This window comes from Sander lucioperca, chromosome 9 (assembly GCF_008315115.2).
Source record: "Sander lucioperca isolate FBNREF2018 chromosome 9, SLUC_FBN_1.2, whole genome shotgun sequence".
Lineage (NCBI taxonomy): Eukaryota > Metazoa > Chordata > Actinopteri > Perciformes > Percidae > Sander > Sander lucioperca.
Window position 1 is genome coordinate 15,970,049 of NC_050181.1, and position 18,745 is coordinate 15,988,793.

An 18,745-nucleotide genomic window follows, 5' to 3' on the forward strand; every position below is an offset into this window, starting at 1 on the left:
GGCTGAGCACCTCTGCACACACTCCCGTTTGCACCTTCGCTTGTAGTTACGTAGCAACGTAACCTGTTAGACTCATTATACAGTACAGTAGTACAGTTTTCCTTAATGACATGGTGTATGTGTATATATATATATATATATATATAAATCCATTTATCAGGTGCCATACTTACTAATGACTTTTTAGTATAATGTTGTTGACCTGTTTTCTTTGCTTGTGTGTTTGTGCTTATTCCCTCAGCTGACCAGCATGTTTGAGAAGGTGAGCGGCTCCAATAGGCAGCTGGAGGAGGAGATGAGGGAGCTGGCTGACAAAAAGGAGAGCGTAGCTCACTGGGAGGCCCAGATCACAGAAATCATCCAATGGTGAGACACACACACACACACTCGCACGCATGCAGGGACTTTGTCAAATGTCCTCAATACTTGCTGAGACATATGTTTTCATTGATGCTATACCAGAAACTGAAAGACAGCTATATTCACACACACACACACACACACACACACACACACACACACACACACACACACACACATACATACACACACACATACACACACACACACCCATGTTGTATAGTAGGGTATTGGGTTTGGCCGTACCATTTCTCACATGCCTCTGAAGATCTTAGAGCTACTTGACCCTCCCTTCCTCTCAGATCACTTCCCATGGCAGCTGACACCTCGCCAGCTGCTCAGCTTCCCTCTGTTGGACAAGCCTGCAGTCCTCACATAGCACACATTCCACACACACACACACACACACACACACACACACACACGATACATTTATCCAGACACAGAAACGCACAAATGCACACACTCACATTCCAAAAACATGCACATACAAATGTTGAGTCTGTAATGCATTTTTAGAAGAATGTAGTGAGTGAGAATGTTGCCACCTGGTGGAGGTGCTGTGCTACTGCAGTGGATAAACTGGGGCCTAAAGGATCACTTAGTGGGTGAAATCCTATGACTTTTTCTTTTGTTTGAAGGTTTAAATATGAAAATTGTGTACACGTGTGTGTACATGTGGAAGTCGGTGTATATTTGAAATACACAAATGTGTATAGCATAGTAAGTGTGGGATACTGCTAAAACTTATTAAACAGTTATTAGGTCCTTTAATAGGCATTTAGTAAATGATATATAATGAAATAATAATACATTTCATTTGGAGGCGCCTTTTCAAAACACCCAAGGTCACCTTACATTCCATAAAAACATGATAAAACAGCAAGACAGGCTATGACAAAGACAAAACACGACGGAACAAGAGACAAATGTGACACTAGTAAAACCAATACAGTTGCGGAAAGGGAATCAGTGCATTTCATAAAGTATCATAATGTTATAGTTTCAGACTGACTGAAAGTATGTCTTTGGAATGTCTTTGCATGTATAGCAATGCATGTTTGTGTATTTGTGTGCGTTTGCTGCAGGGTGAGTGATGAGAAGGATGCTCGGGGCTACCTGCAGGCTCTGGCTACTAAAATGACAGAAGAGCTGGAGGGACTGAGAAACACCAGCCTAGGAGCGAGAGCCACGGTGAAATACACACACACACAAAGACGGTTTCAAACTACTGTAGATGCTATTAAGTCAACTGAAATCCCTTTGTATTATTGACATTCAGTCTGTAATTGTGAACTATAAAAATAAACAAATTTGCTGCGTTTTTATTTGAATATGATGATGATGAATGCTGATAAGATGAAGTGTTATTTGGCATTCTTTTTACATTTGGGATTTCTGTTAAATTGACCAACACGTCTAAACTATAGTAATACCGTAGTAGTACAGTAATAGATTAAGACATGTAGCCTAATAGATGACTCATCCTCCCTGTCTGTGCCTAGCTCTCATTTCTCCTTCCATCTTTCACTGTTTTTCATTAACTAACTTTTTTTCCCTCTCCGTTTCAGGACATGCCGTGGAAGATGCGCCGCTTCGCAAAGCTGGACATGTCTGCCCGTCTGGAGCTGCAGTCGGCCTTAGACGCTGAGATCAGAGCCAAGCAGAGCATCCAGGATGAGCTGAACAAGGTCAAGGCCAACAACATGTCCACAGAATGGTATGGACACTTTATAACAACAGTGAAAAAAGTTTCCTTTTTTTCACTGAAAGCTGGAAGATTCGATTATTTGTTTTTAGAGATTTCTAAAAAGATAATCTTTACAAACCTCTGGATAATATGTGATGCATTATTGTCTCTGATCCACCAGTAAACTGCAGGATGTGGAAAGTAAAAACCAGGAGCTCCTGGCTGAGATCGACAGGCTGAAGAAAGAGACAGAGGAGCTGCGGCTACGAAGGGGTACGATTTGAAAATATATCAAATGAGCTCTATGTTTTCTTGCCCGTCACCAAAACGCACAGAGAATTATTATTAATTCATTCATTTCACAAACACGGTGGTCTTCGCAAACTTGTATTTGAAGTTTTTTTTTATATATACGGGATGATAAATCTATTTAAATGTACAGTTCTGTGTCGATGGTTGAATGGACACTGCCCACTATGAAACTTTTCGTGAGAGATTATCGCTGTAAAAGAGGGATAACTACAACCAGGGACCCAAATTAGAAGGTTTAGCGTCAGCAGCCATATTTGAGAAATAAAATCATGTGCTATGTACATGAAAATGTATTGTTACTGTGGTCATATGAAACACCCCCCCCCCACACTTCTTAGAAACAGTCCTGTGACTCATTTTGTTTAAGTCACCCTTTGATGTTTTAATATTGCGTACTTAACACAAATTGTGTTATTTGTTCTGTGTCTGTAGGTGTCAAGCACCAGGATTCCCAGAATTCCTTCTTGGCTTTTCTCAATGCCCCCACCTCAGCGCTCGACCAGTTTGATGTAAGTATTCAAGACACAAAATCCTTACGGCGGGTGATTCAAAATACAGCTAATGTGAGAAACCGTATATCTGTCTGGAATTTGAAATATATGATCATTACCAACTTGATAATCATAAATCTCATACATCTGCAGTTCATAAAATTATATCTGTGCTTTTTTCTTCATGCTTTTATGTTCTTTCTGTTTACATGAATTTTCCAAGATCTTTATTTTTGTTTATCTTTTTGGTTGTTTCCTTGCTTCATTCTCTGGTACATCAGGACTCTTATTCCTCATCCTCATCTTCTTTAATTGAGTTTTGGGAAGACGTAAGTTTCTTTTGGCTAGGCGGAGGTCCATGTTTGTGTATGTGTGTACCAGTAGCTGTACGCTGTAGGACTCTGAGCATTTTATTAGCTGAGAAAGACAGTGTAGATCTGTGTATCCATATTGCGTCCGTGAGTTTGTGCCTGTGCCTCAGTGTAACTGTGACGAAGAGCAGAGGCACTGCAAAAAATGTCAGTCCTGTTTAACAAGGTCTAAATCTTATCCATCTTAATACAAATGGATAAATACATGGAATGAGATGAGTTAATTTGCTTTTAGTGCACGGCACCTGAATTAATTTGCTTCTAGTGCATATACTTGTTAAAATGATATTTTTTGCAGTGTGCTGCTCTTGTAATCAGTTGCTTGCTAGTTCTTGTAGGCCAGTGGGCTATTTGAATGGCTCTACCTTGGCTTTCTTGTGCTAGAATTTATGTTGAACAGAACCACACAGTACTCTGTACATTTTTTTAAAATCCTTTATACACCCCTTCATCTTTTGTTTATCAGTTGTTTTTTAGCCAGAAAGAGAACTTGAGTTGTCACTGTGTTCCATACTGACTTTTCCAGCTCCCTTCCCACCCCCATGTACAATTTTTCCATTTGCACCCATCCACCCTCTGTACTCAATTCAACTCTCTACAGTACTCTCTAAAGTACTCTGTACTACATACAGTAGTCTAATGCAGTGATTCCCAACCAGGGGTACTTGTGCAGGTGCAAGGGAGCATGTGGAAAGCTCAACTAATTAACTCATCTGAACTAAACTAAAATATATTAAAGGAATATAAAAGTAAATGCAAAACTGTAAGGCTAAATAGTTCAAATATATGGTTAAAAATATTGAAGAAGCAGTTAATATAGTTAACTAAAAAATAGATGGATAAACATTTGATACAGTTAGCAAAAAGTAATGAATAAATAGCTAAAATAGTTAGCTTAAAGTAATGGCTAAACATTTGGTAGATTGAGCTAAAAGTAATAGATAAACATTTGAAAGTTAGCTAAAAGAAACGGATAAACAGCTAAAATAGTTAGATAAAAGTAATGGAAAATAGTTGATAGAGTTAGCTAAAGTAACGGACAAACAGCTAAAATAGTTGGCAAAAGTAACGGATAAACAGTTGACAGAGTTAGCTAAAGTAACGGATAGACAGTTGATAAATTAGCTGAAGTAACGGATAAACAGTTCATAGTTGGCTAAAGTAACGGATAAACAGTTGATAGAATTAGCTAAAGTAACGGATGAACAGTTGATAGAGTTAGCTAAAGTAACGAATAAACAGTTGATAGAGTTAGCTAAAGTAACGGATAAACAGTTGATAGCGTTAGCTAAAGTAACGGATAGACAGTTGATAGAATTAGCTGAAGTAACGGATAAACAGTTGATAGTTGGCTAAAGTAATGGATAAATAGTTGCCAGAGTTCGCTAAAGTAACGGATAAACAGTTGATAGAATTAGCTAAAGTAACTGATAAACAGTTGACAGAGTTAGCTAAAGTAACGGATAAACAGTTGATAGAATTAGCTAAAGTAACAGATAAACAGTTGATGGCTAAAGTAACGGAAAAACATTGAATAGAGTTAGCTAAAAGTAGGCTAATCAAAAAACATTTGATAGATAGTTAAAAGTAATGGATAAACCGATCAAATAGTTAAGAGACTAAAGGGCCATATGGTGGTTTAATAGTGTTATCAAACAAAATAAGGTTGGGAACCACTGATTTGATACAATACAGGCTTATGTTACAACTTTAATGTTTCTCCCTCAGTCTGTTTAACTATGTGTTTTCAACTCTGCTAGACAGCCTTTCTGATATTCACTCATCTCTCTGTCTCTGCCACTCTCTGCCTCTCCTGCCACTGAAGCGCTCGCCCTCCGTTGGCCCAGCTAGCAAAGGCAGACGCGTAAGCACCATCACTGCGCTCTATGATCTCATTGAGCCTTTCTAAATTGTGCTGTCTCGTCATGTTGCTCTTTAATTTGCGTGTGCATTTCCTGGGTATGTTTTCTGTGGCTGTCTGATTGCATGGCAGGGGTTCTGAAAAACATTTTTTTTGTGTTGTCAAAGGCATTAATGTCTTTATTCATTTTCCACATTTTAATTACATTGGATATTGATATGTGTGCTGCCTGTGTGCATTGGTGTCAGTGTGTTTTTTGTTTTTATTCTTTAGAATAGCTTTGTAAATGGCCATGCATGGTGTATGGTGTAGGCTTGTGGTGTCTCACATTAGCATGGTCATTGGGCTATGATGTGTTTTCATGTGTACATAGGGGGGCAATAAAGTTGTGATTGTTTTTTCTTTGTAACTTTGAAAGTATCTTGACCACAATATCTGTGTATACTGTTTTCCATTTGTATATTGGCACCCGCTCCTTCTCTCTACGCATGGATGCTCTATATTGTTCTCTGATTTGTTTGGTTTAACTAACACTCTACTTCTTTCCCTCTCCTTCCCTACCTCCTCCCATCCTTCTCTGTCCATCTGCCTCATCACCACCTTGTTCCTCTTCATTTCTCATCCTCTTTTCCTCCTCCCATCCTCATTATCTTCTTTTATACTCTCCTCTTCTGCTTCTTTTTGTTCTTCTTTTCTCACTTATCCTTTCTTACTTTTCCCTGTGTCCTCTCCCGGTCTTCCATCATGCCTCTCTCTCCTCAGGTGGACTCTATGGATAACTTCACCCCCTCCAACACTCCATCCCGGGAAGATGACCCTAAGTCCCACCTCAAGTCCCGATCGCGGTCACCTTCCATGGCTAGTGATATGGAGCCCATAGAGGTCAGACAATCCCTTAGTCTGGGAAAGAAACGTGTTTTTTAAATAGAGGCTGGTGTCCTACTAGCAAGATAGATGTAGGGGGCTTTCACATCTGCCTCATTTAGTTTGGTTGAATCGCACTACAGTTTGTTTTCTCCCTTGGTGCGGTTCGTTTGGGCATGTGTGAATGCGGCAATCGCACTCGGGATGTGCACCAAAAGCGGACCAAACAAACGTACCTAACGTACCTAGACCTCCATCGTGAGGTGTTCTCTGTATGCTTTCAGCCGAACTCTGGAGCGGTTCGTTTGTGGTGAGAATGTGATCCGAACTCGACCTGCACCAACTATGTATACTCCGCAAGTGTGAACTAAACGGCTCCTCTAGTCAGCTCTGCTTTGCAATCTCCGATGCGGCAAAACATACAAACTGTAGCAGCTTGCTGTGTTTCTTTCACAGAAATAGACTGCGGTCAAGCTCGTCGTCCGTCACTCACATCTTCGTGGTCAAACCAGCCGCTGCTAAAGTTGGAGACACCGGCACAGCAGAGCAAAGTCTCAGAGCAGACTTCACTCGCGGAACAATGTCTGATTATTTAAATGAAAAAAGCTGTTTTGACCATGGAGATGGAAGAAATATGCACTAGTCCAGAACACAGAACCTTCTTCCTGTATTTACTTTCTTGCTCCCGCCCCTGACACGTCTGACCAATGAGCGGAGTGAACATTCTTGCGTGGTTTGTAATGAGCCATTTTGGTACACTTGGATTTGTCCAGGTGTGAAATGAAACTGAACCAAGGGGAAATCTCTCCCAAGTTTACAAACTCATCAACCGATTCAGACTAGAGTAAATGAACTGTTGGTGTGAAAAGGCCCGTAGAAGATATCTGAGTACAAGAGAACTTTGGTGAGATGTAATTTCCTATCCCATCACCATATAGAAATCCTGATCTAGATTTGTTTTGATTAAGAAGATCTAGTTTAGCATCAGTTGCCTCTCTCCAAACATGGCATCTGTGTGTCTGGCATGTCGAGGAACGAGAAAAAAAATTGGTCCAAATATTCCTCATACCGATTCAATTGACAATTTGCAACGAAGGTTCAGCTGAAACTGTTCCTCAGAGCCACTCACAATGCTGAGTTTGTCAAATAGGTCAGCCCTTGTGAATATTGAGTAACTCAATTCTTAGTAACTCATTATGGAGAAATGGGAGCAGTGCAGTGTAAAAGAGAACATTGAGGCCAGCTGTAGACTCCAATTTAAATTGAACTTGGTGTGTTCTCAGACTGTTGTCTAACATGGTGCTGCAAGTAAATGCCAGTGTCCTAATTGGGACTTGTTGTGCTTGTAAACCAAATTGGAAGCAGATATGACTCGCAAGTTCCTCATAATAAAAAAGGATAATGGAGTCATCTTAAAGCTAGTTTAACTATGAATGTGAACAGATAATATGAAACTGCAGGCAATCGCATTGCTCATATTGTACTAATAGGAGCCTGAAGTAGACAAGTTTTGATTCACCAAGTCTGTACACCTTGGCAATCAATACAAAATACTGAATTTGCTGAATGTATTGCCAGCTCTAACTTCGTCACCTCAATCTTTACTTCTGACTTAACTTACAGAATGTCTTGTCCTAGCTTTTTGTCCTTGGAAAGCTATTTAATTAAGTTTTATGTCACTCATACATTGGATAAAAAAAAAAAAAAAAACAGCCAAGATACAGTACCTCACTGCCAAATGTTTTTGTGTCATGCAGTTGATAGACCATCCTCCTCGTACAGTCCAGACCCCCACCATGCGATCAGGGGGGTACGGCAGTATTGGACGCTCCTCCCCTAAGGTTAGACATTTTTCTGTAGGATCCCACTTTATTGTTACGTTGCCACAACAGACATCATGCTATTTTAATAACCACTGATTATGTCTCTGTTACTCATTCATGCTCATTCCTTCATGCACTCCACAGCCCAAAGCACATCAGTTTGTGGTGAAGTCTTTCACCACGCCCACTAAGTGTAACCAGTGCACTTCCCTCATGGTGGGGCTCATACGTCAAGGCTGTACCTGTGAAGGTAAGGACAGGAATAGCGAAAGGTGAAGAAAAACACAGTAGATGGGATCTAAACTTGTAAACTGTGTTCTGGCAGTTCTTCAATTAAACCAGTGGACACCACCATTACATCTCTATAACACACCCAAAAACCTGCATAATCGGTTACTAGAATGATTCCAGTTTATATTCTCAAGTTTAACAAATATCCATGGACATGACAATTAAAACCGCAAAGCTAGTTTTGTCTTTTCATTGATTTTAAAATCTGATACTTGATCGGTTGAACATCTCATTTGTCGTCTCCTTGTCCAGTGTGTAACTTCTCCTGCCATGTAACATGTGCGGACAAGGCTCCGGCTGTGTGTCCCGTGCCCCAGGACCAGACCAAGGGCCCGCTGGGTATCGACCCTCAGAGGGGTATTGGTACTGCGTATGAAGGCCACGTCAGGGTGAGTGAGAGAGCCCTGCGTGTCTTTGGCCCCAGATGGTGACTCGGTGAATTGAATAGTCAGTTGAAAACGATGACGATTTTTGGAGAGCTTGAGATGAGCTGGTTTCTGACTTGTTTACTTCACGTGAAACAAAATGAACTTTTACTCCCCCTGCTTTCTTCCCAAATACACACAAAGGTAAACATGAACTGTAGCTTTTGGCGGACACTCGGATTTCATGTTTCTCACAGTACCATGACGGCTTACACTAGAGCAGAGATCTTCAACAGGGGGTCCGGGGCCCCTAGGAGGTCCTCAGAGTCACTGCAGGGGGGCCTCCAAGTTATTGTTAATTTTTTAAAGGTTAAAAAATGTCTTAACATGAATCCAACATATTATTAGCAAAATAAATTAGCCTATTTGTGAAAAAATGACGATTACTACTGGCCTAAAGGTAGTCACTAAGGTAGCCATCCACAGATACAGTTAATCCTGAGGATTCACTGTGCCACATGTATGTTTATCATTAAAACATGATTCATAAAATCATGGCAACAACTATTTTAATAGCTTAGTATTCTATGCACTAAACAGGTATGTATAAAGGCTTTAGGCTGCCCACACGTTATTGTAGGCCTAGCTTATTATGCAACCTAATTATATACAACATGTAATAGGGGGTCCCTGATCCGTCTCTCTCTCTCAGTTAAGGGGTCTTTGGCTGGAAAATCGTTGAAGACCCCTGCACTAGAGTACAGATACCCTGAGTGGGAATTGGCACCTTTTACATTTAACACTGTAGAAGGCATTTCAACTAACAACCATGTATTATATCACTCAACCATGTCTCTGTGTCTGTCCTAGGTGCCCAAACCTACAGGGGTGAAGAAGGGTTGGCAGAGGGCGATGGCTGTGGTGTGTGACTTCAAACTGTTCCTCTACGAACTGGGAGAAGGAAAAGCAACGCAACCAAGTGTAGTAGTCAGCCAAGTCATAGATATGAGGTAGGAGAAGTGCAGCAACTCTTCTTAGTGATTTTATAAATCTGACTATCCTGGATGTTCAGCTGCGTCTAGAGAGTTTACTGTGTACTGCAATGAAACTATAGAACAAGTACACTGTTGACCCACCAACAGTCTAAAAAAAAAACAACCCAAAAATCGGTTTACTGCTATATATGACAAAGAAAAACAGCACATTGTTTAGAAGCTGAAACTGGAAAATGTTTGGCATTTTTACCATAAAAATGACAGAAGCGATTAATCAATTATCAAATATAATTTTCTGCCGATCAACTAACGGAATAATAGACTAATCGTCGCAGCTTTAGGTCCTGCGTGTCTAACCTTTGAGCTCATTCCTGTCATCTAGGGATGAAGAGTTTTCAGTCAGTTCTGTCCTGGCCTCTGATGTCATCCACGCCAGCCGCAAAGACATCCCTTGTATATTCAGAGTAAGTTTTCTTGTTTTTGTTTTTTTTTAAGCAACCAACAGTTTCAAAATAATCGGAATCCCCCTAAATTCTTAAATACTATTTAACACCTGATGGGACTTTCCCCTGTGCCTCTTCTCTCCTCAGGTGACAGCGTCCCAGCTCTCCCCCTCCAGCAACCACAAGCCCTCCATCCTGATCCTGGCCGACAGCGACCAGGAGAGGAACAAATGGGTGGGCCTCCTCAACGAGCTCCACCGCATCCTCAAGAAGAACAAGCTCAAGGAGCGCTTTGTCTATGTCCCCAAGGAGGCGTACGACAGCACCCTGCCGCTCATCAAGACAACACAGTCTGCTGCTATCATAGGTGGGCCTGTGCAACACTCCGTAAATCACAGAGTGCTACAAGGGGTATTAAAGGAAGCAATTATAATACTGTATGTCACTGCTAATCAAGATCCCAGATCAGACCTGGGCATTGTACAGCCCTCGGGCCACATCCGGCCATAACTGGCCCATGTGAGGTCAATGGGAAGTTAGCAATCAAACGTAAATAGGTGTACATGCATGGAATACAACTGCATTGCTTTTATTTTGAAGCCGACTGTTTTTTGCTGTTTCTTTTTTTTGTGCGAACGTATGCAGCTGCCTCTTCTCTGGTTGCAAGTCGCAATTATAAAGAAGTAGAAGAAGAACAGCAACGTGTCGGACCCCTGTGTCGGCGAGCCGCGAACTGAGCTCACGAGAGACGTTAGCATGGACGTGAATGAGCCGTTATCCCGCAAAAATGTCAGCTCATGGGAAAGAAAGAGAGGTCGATACAGAGAGCCGAAGTTTTTAACCAAACGTGGACTTCTAAGTATTAATTTACTGAAGTCAAAGGTAAAGCCGTGTGCTCAGTTTGCAGAGAACAGATCGCCGTGTTGAAGGATTATAATTTGAATCGCCACTACAATACTAAACACCACGCAGAGAAATACAACAACTTGACTGATGCGGAGCGGGCACGGACATCTGAAGCTTCGCTAGTTACGCTGCAAAAGCAACAAGGTTTATTTACCAAGCGTCAAGACCAGCTTTGTGATATCCCACAAAATCGCCAAAAACCCTTGGCCCCTTGGGAAAATGAATTGCCCACCCCTGTCCCAGATGCACGTACTCTCCTTTCATCATCTCTATCATCTGATCTCTATGCAGTTGTTATCTCAACAGTAGATAGGTCCTTCTTCGTGTATTTGCAGCCAAGTGTAGTTTTTTTATTATTTTCTTTTTTTTTCTTTTTTTTACAGCTAATAGATCAGAGAAACTCTCTTGAGTTCCAGCTGTTTGGTTTTTACCATGTTATGAAAATAGGAACCAGCTGATTTCCTGCACAGAAGGCCCTTTTCTGTCCCCTTACTGGCACTGAAATGGCCGTCTTTCTTTATTTGCTTTGCCCTCAGATCACGAGCGTGTCGCCCTGGGCAACGAGGAAGGCCTTTTTGTCATCCACGTCACCAAAGATGGTAAGATCCACTCTTTAAGATCTGTTCTGTGTTCGTGTTTTGTTCCTCCCCTGTCGCTGTTTTTTAAATGTGTTATTGTGCATTAATAGAGTAAGAGGATTGATGACCTCTTTTTATGACCCTCCCAAAACTGCCCGTTTCTGTTCCTATGTCACTCCCAAAACTGCCTGTTACTGTTTCTCTCTCATCTTCACCACGTCCTGTCTTCTCCCTCCGTCCTTCCTTTCAGAAATAATCCGGGTGGGGGACAACAAGAAGGTGCACCACATCGACCTGATTCTCCAGGAGCAGCTGCTGGCGGTCATCTCCGGCAGGAACCGTCACGTCCGCCTCTTCCCCACGCAGGCCTTGGACGGCCGCGAGGCCGACTCCTACAAGCTGGCTGAGACAAAGGGCTGCCAGACCATTGTCTCCGGCCCCGTCCGCAACGGCTCGCTCACCTGCCTCTGCGTGGCCATGAAGAGACAAATCATCTGCTACGAGGTCAGAAAGCACCGTTTATTACTACTAAACAGTAGATCAGTTCTCCAAATAGTTATTTCATTTAAGCCTCTGAGATGATATTTTTTATTTTATTCATATTATTTGCCGTTGCAAAAACCACTCTGTCCTCCTGCACTCCAGGTGAATAAGAGTAAAGCCCGTCACCGTCGGCTGCGAGAGGTGCAGGTGCAGGCCCCGGGGCCCGTTCAGTGGATTGGTCTGCTCAGCGAGCGACTCTATGTAGGATACCAGTCTGGCTTCACCCGCTACAGGTACTCTACCTTCTGACTGACTGATCTATGTGCAGTGGAGGGGTTCCTCTAATGGTTTTTATGTCTGTTTTTTATTGTTACCCTATGTTAAGATGCTCCCTGCTCTTCCTATAGCATCACCATTAACCATTAATAAATGGCGATGCAAGAGCAGAGTGCAGGATTTTTCCTTTATTCCAAGTTTGTGATATTTTCCAACACACCTGCACAGAAGAATTGTTGGATGTGCGAAGTGCTTCTTCGAAAAGATGCCCCCCCCCGCTAACATAACTATAAATAATTTATACATGTATTTATTTCTTAATAAATCTTAACTCTGCGATGACCACCACAGTGTCCACGGCGACACGGCCCCTGTCAACCTGCTCCACCCCGAGGACCACACCCTGGCCTTCATCCCCCAGCAGAACCTGGACGCCCTCTGCGCCGTGGAGATCTCCAGCAAGGAGCTGCTGCTGTGCTTCAGCGCCATCGGCGTCTACGTGGACTCCCAGGGCCGCCGGTCGCGGCAGCAGGAGCTGATGTGGCCGGCTGTTCCCACCTCTGCTTGTGAGTGCAGGAATTAATGTCAACGTATGTGGTGATTTAAATTAAAATGCAGATTTAGAAAACAAGTGATGTTTCCCTGTTGTCCAGGCTACAACGCCCCCTACCTGTCGGTGTACAGTGAGAACGCTATCGATGTGTTTGATGTCAACACCATGGAGTGGATCCAGACCATCCCTCTCAAGAAGGTCAGTGCTGTGGACTTTGGCCTGTTGTGATTGTGACGTGAATGTCATATTCTGATATGCTGCTCTGTTACGAGGCCTTTCACAGTTTTAAGATCATCTGGGACAGGCTTGCTCACCGTTCCCAGGTGAAGAACCAAACATGCAGAAGCCGCTGCTCCGATCTGCTGTGTTGTGTATTGTTGTGGTGGCTGGCGACCCACCCCATATTTCGTTACATAAATCAAAACATGGTGATTACTCGCCCATGGCCACTCCGCCCTTGGGTATCCACAGCCTGCCTATACTTGGTCCGGATGGCTTTCAGCTTTGATGATATCTGACTTTTACAGATAGTGTCTTTCTCGTGTGGATATGACGTCTCACCAGGTACAGGATACTGCTGAAGAAATTGCCCATATGTCCCATATGTCTATATATTTTGACTGGCAGGACTCCCAGTCCACGCCCTGTTGTGCCTTTGTGGCTTTGTAATCTAAGGTTGTTTGGAGCAATAACTCCACCTCCTCGTCTGTCCAGACAAAATTGTCAGCTTTTGTTGTTCGCTTCGCCATGTTTTGGTTTCGTGCTACTAGGGAGAGAAGTAGAAGGAAGGTTCTACGCAGGCGCGCGGACTTGGTGGTGTTGTGTGGCAGTGCTTCACACTACCACCTAGCCGCCTGGCGTGCATACTACATCGAATTTCACACACTATTGCATCACCATATGCACGCAAATTTCCCCCCAAAACGCTTGTCTAAACACGGAATAAAAAGTGAGAACGCAGCGCCACTTTTGCTTGCTTAGATCTGCCCCAATCCTGTGTTGGGTCATTCCGGGCGCCTGGGTAGCTCACCTGGTAGAGCAGGCGCCCATACCATATATAGAGGTTTACTCCTCGACGCAGCGGCCGCAGGTTCGACTCCGCCCTGTGGCCCTTTGCTGCATGTCATTCCCCCTCTCTCTCTACCTTTCAGGTCTTCAGCTGTCCTATATAAAGGCCTAAAAATACCCCCCCAAAAAAAAGATACACTTCTGTGCTTCTAAAGTTGGTTTTAAATCTACTGTTTACTACAGCTTTGTATGTTATGCCTTTGTAAATCACTTTAAATTACCTTTGTATCTGAATTGTGCTATAAAAATAAATTGCCTTGCCTTGAACTTCAGCAGCAATGGAGTGTTGAGAAGTTTAGACAAGCGGAGACATCTCTGGCTCCACCTGGTGGATTAGATGATTTACATAATAGAGAATTTCTAGATTAAAACAGATGATTATTGATCAGAAATCAGATGTGAAAAATGGATTAATGATAGATTTCTCTGCATCCCCCTTCAGGTGCGACCTCTGAACGTCGACGGCTCTCTGAACCTGCTGGGACTGGAAACAGTCCGGCTCATCTACTTTAGAAACAAGATGGCCGGTAAGGATTCACAACAGCACACGGCTAAAAACTACACAGTGACTGACACAGTACAGTGTAAGATTTATTCCACTGTGGTTTGTATCTGGCTGTTGCTCTTCATCACCGTTTCCACAGTTAGCTCCAGCAGGATGTGGAGCTGCAGTTGTCATTGCAGGACTTTAACTCGTAGTGAACTATCTTGTCACTGTGTAACCATTATTCTGCTCATTATATAAAATTGTTTTGGAGAACAAAAGTAGAAAGTTTACCGAAGTAAATGTGCGACACTTTGTAGTCTTTTGACGTAAACGTGGCTGTGGCTTTGTCGTGATCTCCCAGAGGGTGATGAGCTGGTCGTCCCGGAGACGTCAGACAACAGCAGGAAGCAGATGGTGCGCAGCATGAACAACAAGAGACGCTTCTCCTTCAGGGTGCCTGAGGAAGAGCGACTTCAGCAGAGGAGGTAGTTTAGCTGCAGCACCAGGCCCATCCAGAGTTTTACTGGCTCTGTGCTACCTACGTTTTCCTGACAAGTTTTCTTGCTTTTGCAATTCTGTTACCAGGTTAAGTTTTCTTAACTTTCTCTTCTGTGTTTTTTTTTTTATTGTATTTCCCCTGGACCAATTAATAACAATACTGGCACCACTGCAAGTACTGTTGTATGTTTTAAGACTGCAACAAGCTAATAAAATATGCAGGCTTATCATGCAACAGTAGTAAAAACTACACACTAACTCAACCCTAAAATCATATACACTTGCTTGAACACTTGCCTTCTCATTAATGAGGATGCAGGGCAACTAAAACCAATATTACTTGTTGTAGAAGTCGAAAAAAAACAAAACAAAAGGCAAACTATTTACAACAGTATTGTGTTTGTTGCCCTTAAGGTACAACTAATGGTTAACGGAGGCGAGTACTAGATGAGTGGGCTACTAAAGCCACATTTTAGTTTAATTTAGCCTGACTGTCTGTCTGTTCCAGTCTTACTCTGAACCTTGTTGTGCCTCTACTTATCTTGTCTGTGTGTGTTTGTGATTCCAGAGAGATGCTGCGAGATCCAGAGATGAGGAACAAGCTGATCTCCAACCCCACCAACTTCAACCACGTGGCCCACATGGGACCAGGAGACGGGATCCAGATCCTTAAAGACCTGCCCATGGTACATACACACACACACACACACACACACACACACACACACACACACACACTATATACAGTATATATATATATATATATGTGCACAAAAGACTTATGTATGTACTGGCAAACACACACGCGTACATACGGAGGCACACACAAACATATATGTACATATTGAAACAGACACACTTGGACTGTTTGAGATGTGTGTGTTTGTCGACCTGCTTCTACAGAACCAGCCCCCCCCCCCGTCCTTTATCTTTTGATGTCTCCTGTAGCATGCCAACATTGGGATTTGAGCAGAAAAAGTTGCACAGTTTCCATTATATGCCCTGTTTTTGTAAACTGACCTAAAAAAAAAAGGCTTGTTTGAATCCCATAATGAACCTCCTCATCCTCATATGCCTTCATCCTTTAAAGTTCACTCATCTTGCTCCTCCTGACCGGCTGTGCGTTTTTAAGGAGACCATGCATGCATGTCTATCTGCCCAAACCTCATTGGCCAATCACACGAGGGCCACATCTGTGTTCAGCTGTAGAGCATGTAGTGTGTATCACCGCAGCCTCCTCACTCCTGTCCCCTGCACTGCACTCTGTGTGTGTGTGTGTGTGTGTGTGTGTGTGTGTGTGTGTGTGTGTGTGTTTGCTCTGTGCGTGTTTAAACCAGAACGTTCGTGTTCAGGAGAGCCGTGCGGGCTTCAGCGGTTCAGTCAGCATCCCCTCCATCACCAAGAACCGGGCCGAGCCAGGCCGTTCCATGAGCGCCAGCAGCGGTCTGGGCATACGTGAGTAACAGCAGCCCATGAATCCTCTTAGAACCAGAGACACTTTAACAGCCTCCTTCCCTGCACCATCAACCTTTATTTTCAATTAGCATCATGATTGGTGCTTCCCCCTAACTTCCCCCTAACTTCCCCCTGACTTCCTCCTCTCTCCCCAGGCTCGTCCTCCCAGAACGGCAGCGCTCTGCGCAGAGAAATGTCCGGAGGAAGCTACGGCAAGCGGCAGACCATGACCTCTCCCTCGGAGAGCTCCCTGTCCTCGGGCGGAGGCATGGACTGTGCTGATGCTCCACTCTCACAGTTTGACAGAGAGGTCAGTAAATAGATTGAAACTGAACATACAGCTTCATGTGCGGTTGACTGTAAACACGAAAAGACTGTAAAGTATGTAAAATACTGTACTGTACCGGTATGGACAGCCTAAACAACTAATCCTGTCTTAATTGCACACTTTAGTTTCTACTAACTGTTGGTTCAAATCAGGGCAAATCTGACTGGACAGATTGTTGTGCAGCCACTTTTAGAGATCTGAATACGGAGTCAATGTCAACCCAACATCAGCTTTGTATGAACAAGTCCAAATGCACATCATGTTTGTTTCCTTGCCATGCGATTGTAGAAGCTAGACATTAATTTATCGAATATTTAAAAAAGTCGATCACATTGTTTCCTCCCACCCCATTGAGAAAAAAAAAAACAACAACAACTCCTCCCTCTATCCCATCCATCACAAACATCCCAGCCTCTGGGCGCAGGCCTCTCACCCCCATCCCTGACATCACTCCCTGTGATGTCAGCGCTTTCTAGTGAACGCAAGTCAGCGTGTCCCAGCATCGCCTGTTAGCGCCTCCACCATGGTGTCTGCTTCAGGGGTTAGCTTGGGCTAGTTGTTGCCTCCAAATACTGAAGGGAACACTGGGACACCTGCTAATGTTTCCGGTGTCCCTGTTAACAGTCTGTACACACCTGTAAGAGCTCAAGTCTAAGCTGAGTGAGGGAGTGGCGACGTCTAGTTAGAATCATCACGTTGGTTGTTGTTTACATAGGGACCCTGCAACAACGTTTATGTATATTAAATGACTAGGATCAGATAGTAACTGCAATAGCTCGTGCAGTTTCAAAGCAACTTCTACCCCCACCCTCCCACCCAGCCACCCTCAATCCTCCTGCCATCCTTCCTGTGGCTCCCTCATCCCCATGGCCCATACGCCTGGATGCTGTGAACTTCATTTTGCCCCATTCCTCGCCTCCCTCCACCCTCACTCAGCTGTACCTTGCCCTCCAACCCCCCCCCCCCACCCCACCCCAGCATGTTGTCTGTGGGCTGGGCGCTGAGTCTGAACTTTCCTCTGCAGTGGCAGGCAGTCTCACCGTCGGAGAAGACCCCCGATCTGAAAAGGGCTTTAAGGACCCTGCTTAGTAAGATGAAGGTAATGTCAACAGCTGCAACGACCGCACCAAAACACACCAACTTGAGATCACCGTGTCACTGAATATGCACCCACATTGCACAACACGCTGTATCATTTCACAAATCTATACACAAACACCAACACACAGCGAACGGTGTTGCTAGCCAAAGCTTTCGCTCCCGCTGCACCATCTCAGCTCCGTCACATCTGCAGCAGCATCTGATGGCTTGTCACATCTGTCACCGGAGCATCAGCTGCACCATCAGTCTGTCCCTCACCTGGCCCTCTGTCGTTTTTTTGGTTGCTGGTTAAAAAAACGCTGCAGCGCTGCTGCTGCTTGGCCATTTTGCATACTTCTTCCCACAATCACCGAGCATGTCTGCTTCCACGCGGCTCGCCGACAGCCTGCCCATGTTTCTAACCATGAGCTGTCAAGCTCAGAGCACAACTAGGCCAGACGGATATAGAGTAACGAGTGTGCTGTGTAGTCTGTGCTCCCTGCAGGATATGACTGTATGTAATGATAAAATACATCCATTCATACATGCGATTTGATTACAAAATTGGGAAACCTCACAGCAGCTGCATGGTTTGGAGTGATTCTGATGGAAATCTCTGGTTCAAATGACAATGATGATATTAGTTAATATGGGTGCAAAAGGCTGAGTGCTTTTAAACACAATGTCGACCTAGACAACGTTTTTTTTTACACAATGTAGCTGGGCGGTGCTCCTCCCAAAGACACAAACTCTGCAGAACCTCAGTTTTAAAGAGCAAATGTATGAAAAACACGACTGCCCATCTCCATTGACTTGTGAAAGGCTCCTGTGTGTGTGTGTGTGTGTGTGTGTGCGCTGTGAGAAAACTACACTGTTGAGTGTGAGCGTGCGATGTTTCATAGCTCCACAGTCTGTTCTGCTGCAGCCATGGACGGTAGAAGGGAGACGGCAGGACGGCTGTGCCTCTCGGTATTTTCTAGGCCAAACGAGTTTAGATTGGATCCAAACAGGAGACGATTGTTGTGCGTCAAAGACAGTCAAGTGCAGAGTCACTGAACAGGAAAGAGATGTATTCATACAGCCCCATGAGATCATTATAAATCCCCTAACGTGAGGACATTAGCACTGAAGTGGAAAGAATATACGGCCTAACGTCCTGTCTGTCCT

The 18,745-nt window shown here is 43.6% G+C and overlaps 1 protein-coding gene across 9 annotated transcripts in view; it reads left to right on the forward strand.

Moving 5' to 3' along the window:
* Positions 1-18,745, forward strand: part of cdc42bpab (CDC42 binding protein kinase alpha (DMPK-like) b) — a 103,331-nt gene that overhangs the window by 79,374 nt on the left and 5,212 nt on the right. For 3 of the 9 annotated variants that reach the window (XM_036005369.1, XM_036005366.1, XM_036005367.1), the window contains 25 exons: positions 242-366; positions 1,449-1,554; positions 1,932-2,080; positions 2,232-2,323; positions 2,795-2,871; positions 3,135-3,182; positions 5,050-5,088; positions 5,848-5,967; positions 7,707-7,790; positions 7,917-8,022; positions 8,316-8,452; positions 9,299-9,438; positions 9,806-9,887; positions 10,014-10,233; positions 11,309-11,371; positions 11,601-11,854; positions 11,996-12,126; positions 12,461-12,675; positions 12,763-12,860; positions 14,173-14,257; positions 14,579-14,702; positions 15,284-15,401; positions 16,053-16,170; positions 16,326-16,480; positions 17,523-17,597. In XM_036005369.1, the coding sequence (XP_035861262.1) occupies positions 242-366; positions 1,449-1,554; positions 1,932-2,080; positions 2,232-2,323; positions 2,795-2,871; positions 3,135-3,182; positions 5,050-5,088; positions 5,848-5,967; positions 7,707-7,790; positions 7,917-8,022; positions 8,316-8,452; positions 9,299-9,438; positions 9,806-9,887; positions 10,014-10,233; positions 11,309-11,371; positions 11,601-11,854; positions 11,996-12,126; positions 12,461-12,675; positions 12,763-12,860; positions 14,173-14,257; positions 14,579-14,702; positions 15,284-15,401; positions 16,053-16,170; positions 16,326-16,480; positions 17,523-17,597 (2,961 nt within the window). The remainder of the gene's footprint in view (positions 1-241; positions 367-1,448; positions 1,555-1,931; positions 2,081-2,231; positions 2,324-2,794; positions 2,872-3,134; positions 3,183-5,049; positions 5,089-5,847; positions 5,968-7,706; positions 7,791-7,916; positions 8,023-8,315; positions 8,453-9,298; positions 9,439-9,805; positions 9,888-10,013; positions 10,234-11,308; positions 11,372-11,600; positions 11,855-11,995; positions 12,127-12,460; positions 12,676-12,762; positions 12,861-14,172; positions 14,258-14,578; positions 14,703-15,283; positions 15,402-16,052; positions 16,171-16,325; positions 16,481-17,522; positions 17,598-18,745) is intronic. The other 6 variants (XM_036005370.1, XM_036005371.1, XM_036005368.1 and 3 more) reach the window with 5 other exon arrangements.